The sequence below is a fragment of the Lactuca virosa genome, chromosome 3 (genome assembly GCF_052849685.1).
Source record: "Lactuca virosa cultivar CGN04683 chromosome 3, Lactuca_virosa_CGN04683_v6, whole genome shotgun sequence".
Lineage (NCBI taxonomy): Eukaryota > Viridiplantae > Streptophyta > Magnoliopsida > Asterales > Asteraceae > Lactuca > Lactuca virosa.
The window spans coordinates 11,802,398-11,820,294 of NC_136428.1; the positions used below are offsets into that span (position 1 = coordinate 11,802,398).

The 17,897-nt window shown below is 36.0% G+C and overlaps 1 protein-coding gene across 1 annotated transcript; it reads right to left on the minus strand.

The window, feature by feature from the left end:
• Positions 1-772: 772 nt before the first annotated feature.
• Positions 773-1,240, minus strand: LOC145163303 (uncharacterized). Its single transcript, XM_079082139.1, has one exon. The coding sequence runs from the start codon at positions 1,238-1,240 to the stop codon at positions 773-775; it is 468 nt and encodes a 155-aa protein (XP_078938265.1).
• Positions 1,241-17,897: the final 16,657 nt, after the last annotated feature.

Genomic DNA, 17,897 nt, shown 5'->3' on the forward strand with positions numbered 1-17,897 from the left:
TGCACGCGGGTGGGGACCATCAAATCTTTGTTGTTCTCGACCACCATGATTCCCGTCTTCTTCGGTACCACTGGCACCGGACTCACCCACTTGCTATCCGAGATTGGATAGATCATCCCCGCATCAAGAAGCTTCAATATCTCTTTCTACACAACTTCCATCATAGGCGGGTTCAATCTTCTTTCTGAGTCCTGGCTTGGCTTACATTCATCCTCCATCAAGATCTTATGCATACAAGTGGAGGGGCTCAATCCCTTAATATTTGCGATTGTCCAACCCATGGCTTCTTTGTGCTCCTTCAACACCTTAAGGAGTACTTTAAGTGTTGAGGTAGGACCTTCAGTTTCAATTCGGGTGGTTGAACAAGGGATGGAGACAACTTCGTGTGGGTTGGGGGCAACTCGATTTGCTTGACATCAAATCTTGTAGATTTCCTCACCTCTAAATTATTGACCAACCTCTCAACCTCCGGATCCAAAGAATAAAGCTTTAATTGCTCGGCTAGCTTCCCACAATCAAACCCCTTGCTTAGGATCATCTCCAACATATCACCATGGGATAAATCAAAAAATTCTTTGGTTATTGGCTCAAAAACATCAATAAAGTACAAAGATGAAACGTCACTAGGATATCTCATGGCATCATAAATATTAAAACTCATTGTTTCATCATCAAACGCCATTGTCAAACTTCCCGCATATACATCGATCTTCGTCCTAGCTGTCTTCAAAAATGGTCTCCCAAGTAAGATTAGAACCGATGTGGAGGACACTTACTTATCTAGATCAATCACATAGAAATCCGCTGGGAAGACCAATTGGTTCACTTGCACTAAGACATCTTCCAAAACACCTCTAGGAAAGACACTCGATTTATCCGCAAGAGAAATTATGACACCGGTTTCACTTAGAGGCCCGACATTCAATAATTCATACACCAAATAGGGCATGAGATTGATAGAAGCACCAAGATCGAGCATAGCGCTACTAAAAGTGACATCCCCAATCTTGCAAGGAACCGTAAACATTCCGGGATCTTTGCATTTTGGTGGAAGTTTCTTTTGTAAAACTGCGGATGCGTTTTCATTCATTGAGATTTTCACGTTTCCCTTCAACTTCCTCTTGTTGGTACAAAGCTCCTTCAAAAACTTCGCATATCTAGGGATTTGCTTGATGGCATCAAGTAAAGGGATGTTTACTTCCACCTTTCGGAAGGTGTCCAAAATCTCTTTCTCCTCCATATTCTTCTTTGAAGTTGCAAGTCGGGAGGGGAATGGCGGTTGAGTGGCTATTGGTGTTACTAGGGGAATAGTCTTCGTTGGAACTCCGGCTTGTGCATCATTCTTGACTATAGGACCCTCAATGGGAATGACCTATATTTCTTCCTTTTCTTCCCTTGGCTTCTTCTTTGAACTACTTTCTCCGGTTTGTTTGCCACTTCTCAAAGTCACTACATTGACATTTGGGTTCTTTTTGGTTTGAGAAGGTAATTTGCCACGGGACTCCAACTTGATTATGGATGTAACTATATCTCCCATTTGTGCCTCAAGGTTGGAGATACTAGTCCTTGTCTCTTTTTGGAATTGTTGGGTACTAGTGGCTAAGGATTTGAAAATGTCTTCAAGAGACATTCCGGAGCTACTTGATTGGGATTGAGGAGGTTGTTGGTGATGATGTGGAGGGTGCGGTTTGGGTTGATAGTGTGGTTATGGATGTTGGTAGTGAGGTTGTTGTGGTGGGTAGGAAGGCCTAACCAATGCATTTTGAGGCAATGGTCTTGGGTTGTAGCTCATGTTGGGATTTGGTTTCCAACTTGAATTGTAAGAATTTTGGTAACCGGATGGCTTGTTGTGGTAGTTTTGGAATTCTCCCGTGGCATTTACATGTTCCGTATCTTCTTGAAGAATGGGACACATATCCGTAGGATGTCCCATTGTTGCACATCTTCCACAAACCATCACTTGTGGAGTTTGTCCCATGGCTAACTTTTGAACAACGGATGTTAAATCTTTGATTTGAGACTCTAGATTCGATGTCCCCACTTTATTGACTTTGTGTTGCATTTCTCTCTTCATATCTTGGCGTGGGCCAAAATGTTGTGAATTTGCGGCTATGGTGTTGAAGAGTTCTCTTGTTTGTTGTGGAGTTTTGCTAAAGACATCTCCACAACTTGAGGCATCAACTAATCTTCTCTCCATTGGCAACAATCCCTCGTAGAAGTGTTGAATGAGGAGTTGTTCAAGAATTTGATGTTGTGGACAACTATAGCACAAGTTGTTGAACCTCTCCCACTAATCATCAAAAGTCTCATTTTGACCTTGGCGGATTCCACAAATCTCATTTCTAAGACTTGAGACTCTTGAAGCGGGATAGAACTTGTCTAGCAAAGCTCTTGCCATGTCGGTCCATGAGTTGATTGACCCGGGGGAAGATAGAATAACCAGTCCTTGCTCTATCGGCCAATGAAAAGGGGAATGCCCTTAGCTTGATTTGGTCATCGGTTGACCCTTGTGGCTTCATGCTAGTGCAAATAATATGGAACATCTTCAAATGTTTATGAGGGTCTTCATTCTCTAATCCATGAAACGTTGGAAGGTGATGTACTAAACTTGACTTCAATTCCGAACCTCCTTCCAAAACCGGGTAATTGATAGCGTTTGGAGTTTGTCTAACATCGGTTTCCATCATTTGCCTCAAAGTTCTTTCGGGGGCTTCTCCTCCGTCTCCCATTGCAATTGGTTAAATAATGGGTGGATTTTGTTGTAAGGGTGGTGTTTCGGGAATTTCTTGGCGAGGGTCGGGACTAGAATCGGGTTCTGTATCACTTGATGAAGCGGGTTCAACCTCCGGATCCCCGTGAGGATTTGAAGTTTGACCATGTTCTATTCTCTTTTCCTTCGCCAAACGTCTTGCTTCTTTTTCAATTTCCTGATTATAAATCAAAGCACCTGTACGTTGAGATCTGGGCATAGAGAAACAAATTGATTAAAAGTAAACCAATCCCCGGCAACGGCGCCAAAATTTGGTGGTCGTCGAGGCCAACAAAATTAATAACCCTAAATCTTGTACACTAAAATAGTGTATAGTGGTAAAGGGATCGTATCCACGGAGATTTGTTCAATCTTATAACTCTATGAAAATCTTGTTGGATTAATGTCTAAGTCCATAACTATAATTGGTAAGACTTGACCCGACCCGGCATGGTCCATTTGGGTTGCATGGCATCATGCATTTGGATAGACTATAATGAGAGAAATAACACTTAAGGTTGGTTAATATATTATAAGTTCTAATATATTAATAAGGTTATTTAATTAGTATTGATCAAGAATTAATTTGGAATTAATTAAGTGATCAAAAGGAGACTAATTAAATATATGGGTTGATTGTGTAAATCATTCATTCTTATATATGTGGGCTTGTGATCCAAGATTCCTTATGTTGGACTAAGTCCATGGGGTGACCCATGGATACTCCATGGAGGTTAAAATCCATGGAGCATAAGGAATGGGTAAAGTTATGAGTTACATGGTGTAACCCTAATAGCCACCATATAAAAGAATCCCATGGCTCAAGAAATCGTGCACTAATGTGTGAGTGTGAGGGCTAGACGATTTCAAGGAGTGTTCAAGTTATTCCAAGTGTATTTGGTGTTGTGTGAACCATTTGAGGTGTCACACTTGGGGCACTAGGCACTCAAGCTTCATGAAGACATTCTACATCAAAGAGGTATGTATTCTATCTTGTTATATTTATTATTTTGTATGCTAGATTAGGATAATACCTTGGATGTTCATAATTGTATGTATAATAGAGAAAACATAGATCCAAGGTATTTAGGGTTGCATGTACACTTAGGAGTGTTAGAATGCTCATAACCCAACAGTGGTATCAGAGCCTAGGCTTGTTTTCTTGTTATACTTGCAAAAGTAGCTGAAAAATCGAGTTGGATGCATATACTCGATTGTTTTGGCTGGAATTGGACTAGGAACATTACCCTAAGATGTTTTTGGACTTATAAACTTGTTTTTGATGTGGTAATGTTCATGCTAATCCAATTTCTAAGATAATTGTCATAATTTCAAGATTTGTATTAGTTTGTATGTTCATGCTAATTTCTTGAAGATTTATGATTTGAATTATCTTGTTCTTATGAGGTTCTTAGATTAATAGAAAAGTTGTGTGAAATAGTTGTTTTCAATCCATTTTAATCTAAGAGTTGATTCCAAAGTGTGTTTTTGTAACTTGTCCTCAAGTTATATGAAAAGTCACATTTAAGAATCATAAAACTCATAAAAGTTGGCAAAGGTTACAAAATGAAGAGTCTAATTCTAATTAAATGGTTTTATGACTCCATAACTTGTCCTCAAGTTATGGAGGCTCAAGAGTCTCTTCATTAAATTAAAAAAAAAGTGTAACCTTAATTAGTTCCATAAGTTACAATAAAAAAAAGTTATTTTTTCTTATTAATTAGTTTAAAGTCTTCCATAACTTGTCCTCAAGTTATGGAACTTGAAGAGTTTTTTTTTTTTTTTTAATTAAAACTACTTTAAACTCATAAGTTATGGAATTACTTAGTTTTGAATAGTTTCAAAACTTGCCCTCAAGTTTTGGAATTTGAAAAGTTTTCACTTATGAATACTTTAATTCCAAGTTAGCCCTTAGAATTTTAAAAGTTAAAATTCAACCCTTATACTTTATAATATTATAAGTTAATAATATTTATATATATGTATAAGAGTAAAGTCAGTCTTACCGTTAGTAGGCCTCATTCACGAAGCCGGTCTATAAGGGGGGTATAAGGTTACTGCCTATAAAATGGCAGTTTAATGGGTGTCCACTCTTACCCACCGCTTCCTTGACTGGTGGAGGGTCGTTAGCCGAACAGGTAGGACAAGGACTATAATTCTCCTTTCATTAAAAGTATTAATGATAAATACTAAGTAACTAAACTCTTATTAATACCCAATCTTAGTTACTTAGGAAAATGTGAATTTGGTGCTAACCCATGAAATTACACTTTGCACTTTGCTTAAGTCGTTAGTGGAGCGTGTGTGGTTAACTGGCACACTAACCTGGACTTAACAAGGTAGGCAAAGGGTAACTTAATATTTATCATAGTATCGGTGGAGCGTGTGTGGTTAACCGGCACACCGATTAAGGGGTAAATATTAAGGGTACCAAGTATATTTGCATGGTTATTCACACCTTGTTTTGTGATCCTCGGCATCCTAGTCACAAAACCTGAAGGGCACACTCGAGATTGAAACATGCCTTTGAACAGTTCAATGAATCTCAATGATCTAGGACTTTCAAATCCAATTAAAACCTAATAAATTATTTCGTTTTTCATGGTGGAAATTGGTGAATCGTGATTCACCTACCTTCAAATATTTTATAGCTTGGATTATGGCATCCCTCTTCTAAGTTATAAAATAGTTTGTTGGGTCCTAGCCTTAATATTTCATATTGGATGTCATATTAAGGACTTTAAATCAACTATCTTGAATATCTCCAAAAAAAGATGTCTGGTCTAGACATTTATGATCTTCCCAAATCTCTTGAAACAAGCTTTCCTAAATGAAGATGATGTCCCATGGATATCATACTTCTTTCACCTCCTCCAATTATTCTCCCTAACCCACAAGTTCCTAAAAAGTTTAAGGTCACTCAAGCCCTATTGGCAAGGCAAGGTCTAGGTGTGATCACATCTTAGAGATGTAGTCACATATTGACAAGCCGGGAGAGTTGGGTGTCAAAGTCTTGAGAAAGTTGGTGGCTCAACTACTTTCTAAGTCACATAGTGAGTTCTTTTGGGAATCCTATGAAACAGACTAAGACAAGACCCTTAATGATCTTATCTATTTGCTAAGATCAACTTCCTAAAACGCTATGGACATTGACAATGATGCCATTGGATATCCAGTAAAGCTCTCTCTTCCGAATGGAAAGGGATCGGCCATAGTCAACTATGTTGACCCAATGGTAAAGAGAGAGGCGAAGTCTGAGATAATCCCATTATCAAGGATCCATAGGTAACTATTGCTAAAGGAAGGGGCATTAGTTACGAAGCTGCCAAATTTACCTAAGGATGTTAAAGTCAATAAGTTTGGCTCTACTTCAGGTAAAGTCCATTGTCTAACTCTATTAAGTACATGTTGATTCTGATTGCGAAGATGGATTTCAATCGCATGGTTCGGTGATCAGAATTTTGGGCTATTAGTTAAGAGTTATGATATTTATATTGCTTAGGAATAGATAACAACAAGGTTTTCATATGGATTGTAAGGATAAGTTTTTCCGCAAAGTTTTAAAATAAAAGAAAAAAGGTTTTGATTTTATTTATTTTAAGTATCCTTACAATGGCATTTGTGAAAAGTTGTTGCTTATAAGATTCCATTGATAGCAATATTGGAAAAATGGATTTGATTCTTTCGGTTGTGGTAGTGTCTAATATTACCAAATAAGGAAAGATTCTCATCACCCAAGGTTCAATTGGACCGAAACTTGGAATCATGCAAGTTGTATAGTATGATGAATGAGAACTTTCAGCTTGGAAAATTAAGACTAATTCCTTATGTGAATAAGGAAAGGACTAAGGGATCGAGTACACATTCTTGTGCACTGGTCAAGTCCACCACAAAAGATCAAGAAGACTATTCGTCATGATTTACTTAAGTTCAGTAAATATGGTTATACTTATAAGTTTAAGTATAAGTCTGTAGCATTGGAGAAGTTTCAATGTGAGACAGAACGAATAAGAAGAATCAAAGTATGGCAGAAAGATAAAAGTTTCTCAAATCTGAAAAGATGGGAGAGTACTTTAGTATCATGTTTATGATCATCTTAATGATTAAGATACCATATCACAATTGGTCCTCTAAAGTCAAGAAGAGGAGTCATGAATTGTTGAAATGGTTAAATCAAAAAGATGGGTCATACTTCGTTCCAAAACAATTCTTAGAGTCATACTCCAAGATTGTAACTTGAGTGACATATCTTAAAGAAGGTTTGTTAACACTAGTCAAATGTAAGAGTAAAAGGTTATCTACTCTTGTACATTTGAAATTGGTAAGTTATGATGTTTTGGATAAAACAGAGACCAACTTAGGCCAATTGTGTAAAGTGTTAGTCTTGATAAAGAATCCGCACTATCTCTTGAATATTTGACAAGGGAGTCTTATATGTCAAGAGGACAGTGGGAGTCTTAAAGCTCTTGAAAGTTTCAAGACTTAATCAAGAATAAAACCTAAAGTCTTTCACTAGCACACGACTTGAGGTTTATAACCTATCGTGTTGATATTTTTGTGCCTATTCAAGTTGGCTTTGCATAGGAGTTCTGAGAGTTCTCAATTGGTTGCACAACTACTTGGAAGCAATGGCAGGCACCTGAGCTGCCAAATGGCAAGAATTTAAGATTTCACAAGTTTAATCAATATGAGTTTGGATTTGTCACTAACCTTGTCTTGTAATTATGGTTTTGACAAATTCACATGGATAAGAACACATACACTATTAAATCTAAGTGTCATAAGGTTTCTCTCCGATTCATGAAAATGATGGTGAGGAAACACTTTCACTAAGTAGATTTTATCTAGATAGCAATTGTGATATTTGCATTCTCAAAGTCGTTAGTGGAGCGTGTGTGGTTTACCGGAACACTAACATGGACTTGTGAGAAGTGGCAAAGGTCTAAACAATTGAGACTATGATTACGGCATCCCTTTTCATAGTTCTAAAATTGTTTAGACACACATGTGAGCTATCTAAGAGAGGTGTATGATTTTGATAAAGTTTTATCGAAACAATCTAGTATCAGAAATCTGAACTTTGGTAAGAAAGTCAGCTGATTTCTGAGTACATGTCAAAGTTAGTGGGAGCATAAGTGTTATGCTAATAATCATCATGTTAGTGGGAGAATGATAATTATGACAAAGGTTGCAAGTTAGCAATGTTAATTATAGAAAACAAAAGTTTCAATTCGTGAGGTTGCAGGGGTTGAAAAAGCTGTTTTGCTATAATTAAGGGAGGGGAAATTATACTTTATTTCAATTCTAAAAAGCTTAGATTGAGATTTTAATCGTATTTAATCAAGGATATATATATGAATTTCATGTTGGAATGGCTCAACATAAGGAAATTCTATATATGGGTCCATTATTTGCGTTCTAAAATTCGATTATGATTACGACATCCCTTTTCATAATCTGAATTTTGAGAACTTGGCAAATTGAAAAGGAAATATTATAGCAAAAGACTGGTTTAGTCTTTATGTGAGACATCATGAATCGTGTCCCATATGCTTCAGATATAGGATCGATTACATGTGCTATATTCATCCTTTCTAAAATTTTCCAAATGCCTGGGGCATTATGAAGGGAAAAGGTCTAGAATTGGATATGACTAAAATGATTAAGCAATTGTCGAGGACAATCTAAGGTTTACCAAAGATTGGTTGCTCAAGGACAGTTGGAAGTATAATGTTAATTCTGGAAGGACCATATTGACATAATCTGTAAGGAGGCAACTCTTGTTCAGAAGTGATAGTCAAAATGCAATATAGAAATGTTTCAAAGTTAGAAATTATTCAATCTGTGTAAGATTAGGAAACTTAATGAAAGAAGGATGTTTCCAAGGAGCTGATCTCCTTTGGAATGCTCTGTAATGATTGTTGTCAAGTCTTTCTGACTTTGTGCATAATCATTAAGAGGATCAATGCATATAAGTTTAGAATCTAACAGATTTAGTAAATGGCATGAATTTGGAATTCTTGCATTTGCAATAAGGATTTGGGACTGTGAAAAGAGGATCATTGGAGTGATGTTCAATTGATCTATTTTACAAAGTAAAGATCATAGACAAACATAGTATGCATACTTGGTGTATGGCATGACTAGTGTTTAGAAAACATAGTGTACATGCTTGGAGCATGGGACAACTATTGTTTTAAATTCAAGTATAAAGTTGATAAAACGAAACAATGAATAATGAGTAATCAGTATGGTGATAAATAAAAGTGTTTATTTATATTCATAGGGTTTGATACCATATTTGATTCATTTATTCTTGTGTTTCACTTTGCATGTTTTGACTTCCAGAATAACTAAGTCGCTCTTCCTGAATGATTAAGTTATTCAAACCATCCACAGTCGGTCATATGTTGGAAGTAGATACGAATCAAGTCTGTCATGGGTTGATTTGTAGAGGTCCAAGTTGGTGGAGAAAGTGGTGCTACAACACTCATGAGTGCTCATAAGTTCTGAGTATTGGATTCAACCCGCGCTCATTTGAATCACTTCATGGATTTTATCACGAGTGATCATGAGACGATAATATCTTATATTCTTCAAACCTAGAGATATGAGTTGTTACTATGAGTTGGTTATACATTGATTGCAAAAAAACGCATTGGTAACTCGATGTTATAAAACGTGCCTTTGTGTATGATTCAACAAGTAGTAGAACAAGCCATATGAGTCGAAGTTTATCCATTCCTTTTACCTTCGGGATAAAAGCGATATCTGTGGGCCTCTCGATGATTTAAAGATGATACATGTGAGTGCTTGGCCAAGCCAGGACTGATTTGATTTGTTCAATCAGTCAGTCATCATGAATCGGAAATCGGGAAACAACAAATGGACAGAGAGAATGATTGATAATCCATGTCTCAGTCCATATGATATCTAGAATGGAGGAATATATGATCCCTTATCTAATGGACAAGTCATTGACAAAGGTCAGAGTTCATCGACAAGGTCAGAGTTCAACAGAAGCTTTTGAGAGCTACGATTGCTAATCGGTTCCTGAAGTTATACGCAATAATAGTTTTAGACTTATCCAAGTGGGAGACTGTTGGATTAATGTCTAAGTCCATAACTATAATTGGTAAGACTTGACCCGACCCGGCATGGTCCATTTGGGTTGCATGGCATCATGCATTTGGATAGACTATAATGAGAGAAATAACACTTAAGGTTGGTTAATATATTATAAGTTCTAATATATTAATAAGGTTATTTAATTAGTATTGATCAAGAATTAATTTGGAATTAATTAAGTGATCAAAAGGAGACTAATTAAATATATGGGTTGATTGTGTAAATCATTCATTCTTATATATGTGGGCTTGTGATCCAAGATTCCTTATGTTGGACTAAGTCCATGGGGTGACCCATGGATACTCCATGGAGGTTAAAATCCATGGAGCATAAGGAATGGGTAAAGTTATGAGTTACATGGTGTAACCCTAATAGCCACCATATAAAAGAATCCCATGGCTCAAGAAATCGTGCACTAATGTGTGAGTGTGAGGGCTAGACGATTTCAAGGAGTGTTCAAGTTTCTCTCAAGTTATTCCAAGTGTATTTGGTGTTGTGTGAACCATTTGAGGTGTCACACTTGGGGCACTAGGCACTCAAGCTTCATGAAGACATTCTACATCAAAGAGGTATGTATTCTATCTTGTTATATTTATTATTTTGTATGCTAGATTAGGATAATACCTTGGATGTTCATAATTGTATGTCTAATAGAGAAAACATAGATCCAAGGTATTTAGGGTTGCATGTACACTTAGGAGTGTTAGAATGCTCATAACCCAACAAATCTCTTTGTAAAATACTTGTAAAATAACAATAAATTAAAAATGGGGGGTTTTGGTCTTTGGAAATACTTGAAATAAACTAGAATTGAACTAAGATTTAAATAGATAATTTCAAAAAAAAAAAAAGAAGGGTTTGATGTAAAATCAATAAGAGAAAATGGTTGACTTAAGGTTTCCTCACTTTGACTTTTGATGAAAATATCATTAGAATCCAATGGTGAAATACTTGTTTTGAATCTCTAATTTGGCTATAGTAATCCAAGAAGCTTGAGATTACCTAGACTTTTCTTAGTTGTTAAAATGGTTAGAGAAGCTCATAACAATTTTCTTAGTCAAAGTCACAATTTCCATTAAGCATGTAATTAGTGAAAGTCAACTATCATTATGAACCAAAAAGTCACCAAATCCAAGAGGAGTCCAATACTTTCACTACCATGTTGGAGAAAATGTTTTTATGATTGTGTGAAGTAAAACTAACACAAAAATCACTTGTTGCTTGCTAATTTGAAGATCTTTTACTTAATCAAGAAATTAGCCAACTAATCACCACAAACCCAATTAAACTCATGAATAAAAACATACAAGTAGTGATAAGATGTTAAAACACAAAACATTCTCATAAAGATTCAAACACAAATTCATGGAATCTTCAACATTCAACCAAAAAGTCAAAGGATTTCACCAAAGTCAACCAATATTTTGTTTAGCCAAGCATGGCTAAACTCAAAGAAACAAAGTTAGTAAAGATTGTACCCAACACTTAACAAGAATCAAGAGGTGAAATGATGAAGTTCTTGAGGGTTCTTGGCCTTTAAAGTGCTCCAAAACTCCAGAGAGAATGTATGAAAATCGGATGTTCAAGATAAGGCTAAAGAGGCACACCAACCTTCCCAATATAGAGCTCAAAACAAAACCCAAAATTGCCCCTTGAGGAATCCACGCGGGCCGCATGGAAACCTTACGCATGTCGCGTGAGTGTGACGGATTTTTGGGCTTCTTCAAGCCTTGGGCCCTCACAGCTATTCCAATGGCCCAGTTCGAGTCTAGTCAGCTTCTAGCCCATTTTTCTTCAAGATTTGTTCAATTTGATCCCAATTTTCCTTCTCCAAGTCACTCATAGCTTCCGCAAACTCCCGATTATCGATCTCCGCACACTCGAAAATTCTCCCGCGCCTTGCAAATTTAAAGTTTAAATCTTCCAAGCGTTCAACCAATAGACAAGCCTACTCCATGAATCACCTCCACAGCCATCAAGCCCAAAATCCTCGTTGTCCTCCAAGTCTAATTGCCTCCCGTAGATTCCGCTCGCTAGTCTCCAAAAAAATTTGCAATTATGCTCAGGAAACTAGAAAGTACCTGAAATGGTCATAAAATAACAAAAGGGAAAATATGCATAAAGTACAAAAAGAAGTAAATAAAATGAAACTATCACTAATACTCTAAGACTGGTGACGAACTCATTATAAGGCTTGTTTACCTTCCAACCTACTAGATTATAAATAACACTAGGTCACCAATAGCCTTCTCGCGAGGCTCTAACTATATTTATTTAATATTGGCAAGGTGAAATTATTGTTCGAGCAATTCGTTCCTAATTTACATCGTACGTGTTGGATTAGGTGTCTAAGCCCATAACTATTATTGGTATGTACTTGACCCGAGAGTAGCATGGTCTATTTAGGTTGCATGGCATCAGAACAATTTGGATAGACTTTTGTGAGAAGAGGATATTTATATTTTATTAATATATATTATAAGTTCTAAGATATTAATATTATTTAATAAGTATTGATCAAGAATTAGTTTGGAATTAATTTTGTGATCAAAAGAGACTAATTAAATAAATGGGGATTGATTTGGTAAATCATTCATTCTTATAAAGTGGGCTTATGATCCATAGTTCTTCATGATGGGCTAAACCCATGTGGTGACCCATGGATACTCCATGGAGGTTAAAACCCATGGATCATGAGGAATATGGAAATTCATGAGTTACCTGGTGTAACCCTAATGTGCACACTATATAAGAAGCCTCAAGCTCATGAAATCGGACTAAGGAGTGACTAGTGATAGACACATGAGGGCTAGCCGATTTCAAGTGTAAATAATCTTCTCTCAAGTTATTCCAGTTGTTGGTTGTGTTGTGTGAACCATTTGAGGTGCAACACTTCGGGCACTAAGCTCTTTAAGGTCCAAGGAATCAAGCTACAACATAAGGTATGTCATTCAACTATATTTTGTATTTTATATACTCCCTAATATGCTAGTTCGGATGATACCTTAGAAATATTGATATTTCCATGTATAATAGAGAAAACATAGATCCAAGGTATTTAGGGTTGCATGTACACCTTAGGATTGTTAGAATGCTCAAAACCCAATAGTGGTATCAGATCCTAGGGTTGTTTTCAATTATAGTTGATGCTATTTGCTTGAAAAGGCTGAAAAAACTCGTTTTTGTGCATTCTGGACAGTGAACTCGCCGAGTCCACTGATGGACTCGCCGAGTCCACTCACAAACTCATCCAACTCGTCGAGTTTGTTCATGCACTCGACGAGTTGGAGCCCCTGACAGCATATTTTCGAGTTTTAAGGCTGAAATTGGTCTAGGATCATTACCATAAGCTGTTTTTGAACTTATAAACCTGTTTTTTTTATGTGGTAATGATCATGCTAATCCAATTCAAAAGATAATTGTCAACGTTTCATGTTTTGTATTAGTTTAATGGTTAGGCTAATTACATAAAAATTGTTTGATTTGAATTGTCTTCTTCATATGAGTTTAATCTAGATCATGAATATTGCTAGATATGTTTGTTAGTTTATTTGGTGATTTAAATGGCCTTTAACGGATTCCATAACTTGTCCTCAAGTTATGGAAAACCAAAAGTTTTTCATTTAAAAAGTTATTAAAGCCATAAGTTATAAACTTGAAGAGTCTTTTCCTATAAATAGTTTTATGAACCCCATAACTTGTCCTCAGGTTATGGATTCTCAAGAGTCTCTCCATTAAAGCTATATTAAACTCATATGTTATGGATTCCAAAAGTTTTTTGAGTTGTTCAAAACTTGCCCTCAAGTTTTGGAATTTGTAAATGTAAAAGTCTAACTTTTGACACATTTAATTCCAAACCCTAGAATTTTAAAGTTTAAAATTCTACCCTTATACTATTATAATATTATAGGCTTAATATTTATATACATCTATAAGAACAAAGTGAGTCTTACCGTTAGTAGGCCTCATTCACGAAGCCAGTCTATAAGGGGGGTATAAGGTTACTGCCTATAAAATGGTAGTTTAATGGGTGTCCACTCTCACCCACCGCTTCCTTGACTGGTGGAGGGTTGTTAGTCGAACGGGTGGGATAGGACTATAATTCTACCTTCATTAAAAGTATAATAATAAATATTAAGTAACTAAACACTTATAAATTCCCAAATCTTAGTTACTTAGGAAAATGTGAATATGGTGCTAACCCATGAAATTGCACTTTGCACCTTGTTAAGCCGTTCGTGGAGCGTGTGTGGTTAACCGGCACACTAATCTGGACTGACAGTGCGTGGCAAAGGGTAGCTTGATGTTAATCATAGATCAATGGAGCGTGTATGGTTAACCGGCACATTGATTAGGTGGTTGTAACATTGGGTGTACCAAGCTAATTTGCTTGGGTATTCATACCTTGTTTGTGATCCTCGGCATCCCAGTCACAAACTTGAAGGGCACAATCGAGATTTAAACATGCCATTGAATTGTTCAATGAATCTCAAAGGATCTAGGAATTTCAATTCATTTAAAACCTAATGTTCAATTTCGTTTTTCGTGGTGGAAATTGGTAAATCATCATTTACCTACCTTCAAATATTTTGCAGTTTAGATTACGGCATCCCTCTTCCAAATTATAAAATATTCTGTTGGGTCCTAGCCTTAATATCTCATATTGGGTGTTATATTAAGGACTTAAATCAACTAACTTGAATTTCTCCCTTGTAGATGTCTAGTTCAGACAACTGTGGTCTTCCTAAATCTTTTGGAATTAGCTTTCCTGATGAATATGATATTCCACAAGACAATCAAGGTGAAATATTAATCCCTTCTTTTTGCTGTAGTGGAACTTCACTTCCTGCATCTTGGAGATGAAGTTACATATTGACAAGCTGGGAGAGTTAGGTGTCGAAGTCTCGAGGAAGTTGATTATTGACTGTGTTCTTCAATCACTTCCCATGTCATATAGTGAGTTCATTAAAGACTACTATGTGACAGACCACAACATGACCCTTGTTGATCTTACTTATTTGCTTGTTGCTGCTGAATCAGCAATGATTTGGCACACTGGAAAAGAAAATTTGATTGGAAGATCTACTCCCCAAACTTCCATGGACATTGACAATGGAAAAATTGGAAGTCCAGAAAAGATTTCTCTTTCCCAGGGAAAGAGAAAGGCTAAGTCTGAGATTCTCACGTGTACCATTCCCAAAGAGTCTATATGTTTCTATTGCCGAGATAAGGGGCATTGCTTGTGAAGCTGCCCTGACTACCTGAAAGATCTGAGAAAAGGTGGAATTGAAAAGTTTGACTCTGCTTCAGGTAAGTCTACTATCTAACTCTATTAAGTTCCTAATTGTTGATTCTTAATACATGATGTGACAAGGTTGCATTTTGATGTTTTGTAGGATCGTGCAAAGGGAAGGAATTTTAAAGGAAGAGTATGCTGAATCTGATCGCGAAGATGGATTTCAATCGCATGGTTCGAAGATCAGATTTTTGAGCTGTTGCTTAGGAGTTATGATATATTGCTAGGAAATATGTAATAACATAGTTTTCATTTGTAATTGCATTGTAAGGAAAAGATTTTCCGCATTTTATAAATAAATAAGATTTTTGTTGATTTTATCTTATCTTATATCTCCTTACAATGAAATTTATGAAAAATTGATGTTTGTATGTTTCTATTGTTAGCAATATGGATTTGATTCTTTCGTTTGTGGTAATGTCAAAATTTGCCAAATAAGGAAAGATTCTCATCACCCAAGTTTCAATTGGATAGAAACTTGGAATCATGCAACTTGTATTGTATGATGAATGAGAATTTTCATCTTTGGGAAATTAAGACTAATTCCTTGATCACATGTATGTGTGAGTCAAGTGAAGGACTAGGGGATCGGGTACACTAGGTTATACGCTGGTCAGGTCAACCATAAAGGTCGATAAGATAATTCGTTATGATTTACTAAAGTTTAGTAAATATGGTTATGCTTACAAGTTTAAGTGTAATTCTGAAACATTGGAAAAGTTTCAATGTATGGCAGAACGAATGAGAACAATCAAATTAAGGCGGAAAGATAAAAGTTTCTCCAATCTGAAAAGATGGGAGAGTACTTTAGTATCGTGTTTTATGATTATCTTAGTGATTAAGAAACCATATCACAATTGATCCTCTAAGGACATCTTAGTGCATTTGTATGGCTAAGAAGAGGAATAATGAATTGTTGAAATAGTTTAAATCAAGAAGATGAGTCATACTTCGTTCCCAAAAAAAGTCTTAGAGTAATACTCCAAGATTGTAATCTTGAGTGGCATGATCTTAAGAAAGGTTTAAAACACTTATCAAATGTAGAGTAAAATGTTTTCTACTCTTGTACATTTGAAATTGGTAAGTTGTGATGTTTTGGATAAAACAAAGACCAACTAAGGCCAATTGTGTGAAGTGTTTATCTTGGTAAGAGTCCGCACTAACTCTTGAATATTTGTTTGTCAAGTTATGTTCCATGACAAAGTGAATCATATATGTCAAGAGGTAAGTGGGAGTCTTAAAGATCTTGACAAGTTTCAAGAACTAATCAAGATTAAACCTATTGGTAAACACTAGCACACGACTTGAGACCTATCGTGTTGACATATTCTTGTTTATGTGTCCATTCCAGTTAAAGTTGACCATGCATGTGAGTTCTGAGAGTTCTCAATTGGTTGCATAACAACCTGGAAGCAATGGTAGGCCCTTGTGCTGCCAGGTGGCAAGAAATTAAGAATGAACAAGTTCAGTCCATATGAGTTTAGATTTGTCACTAACCTTGTCTTTTGATTATGGTTATGACAAATTCACATGTATAAGAACACATACACCATAAAATCTAACTGTCATAAGGTTTATCTCCGATTCATGAAAATGATGGTGAGGAAATGCTTTCACTAAGTAGATTTTAAGGAGATAGAAATTGTGATATTTACATTCTCAAATTCAGTTATGATTACGGCATCCCTCTTCATAATTCGAATTGTGAAAAATGGCAAAGGTCTAAACATTTCAGACTTATGGCTGTAAGTTCTAAAATTGTTAAGACACACATGTGAGCTGTCCAAGGAAAGGTGTATGATTTTGAGAATCCTAGATAAAGTCTTATCGAAGCATCTCGTATCAGAAATCTGAACTTTGGTAAGAAAGTCAATAAGTATTGACTTCTAGAAGTCCAGCTGATTTCTGGGTACATGTCAAAGCTAGTGGGAGCATAAGTGTTATGTTGGTAAGATAATAATTATAATGCTAGTGGGAGCATAATTATTATGGAAGTGTTGCAAGTTAGCAATGTTAATTATAGAAAACAAAGTTTTAAATCACAAGTTGTAGGGTTTGAAAATTTGTTTTGCTATAATAAGGGAGAGGAATTCATACTTCTTTTTAATTCTAAAAGCTTAGATTGAATTTCTAATCAATTTTAGTCAAATATGTATGAATGTTATGTTGGAATGGTCCAACATAAGGAAATTCTATATATGAAAATGTTAATTGCGTTCTCAAAATTTGATTATGATTACGGCATCCCTTTTCATAATTCGAATTGTGAGAACATGGCAAATATAAAAAATTTATAGCAAAAGACTGATTAAGTATCGTGTCTTTATGTTAGACATTATGAACCGTGTCCCATATGCTTCGGGTATAGGATCGATTGCATATGCTATAATATTCTCGTGTTCTAATTTTCCAAATGCCTAGGGCATTAAGAGGGAAAAAGGAATAGAACCGGATTTGACTAAAGTGGTTAAACAACTGCTAAGGACAATCTAAGGTTCGCCAAAGATTGGTCGCTTAAGGACAGTTGGAAGTATAGTAATGGAGGGACCATATTGACATTATTATGAATAGATAGGACTCTATTAATAATGAATTGTCGTATGAAAATATGGAAATGTTTCCATATTGGGAGTTGAAGAATAGATGAGAAAGTTAGAAACTTTATGCAAGAAGGATGTTCAAAGGAATGTACTTTGAATTTGAGACTTCATTTCCATGGAATTG

Coding starts and splice junctions, on each gene's coding strand:
- LOC145163303 (XM_079082139.1), bottom strand. CDS start 1,240: ATGGAGGAGAAAGAGATTTTGGACACCTTCCGAAAGGTGGAAGTAAAC.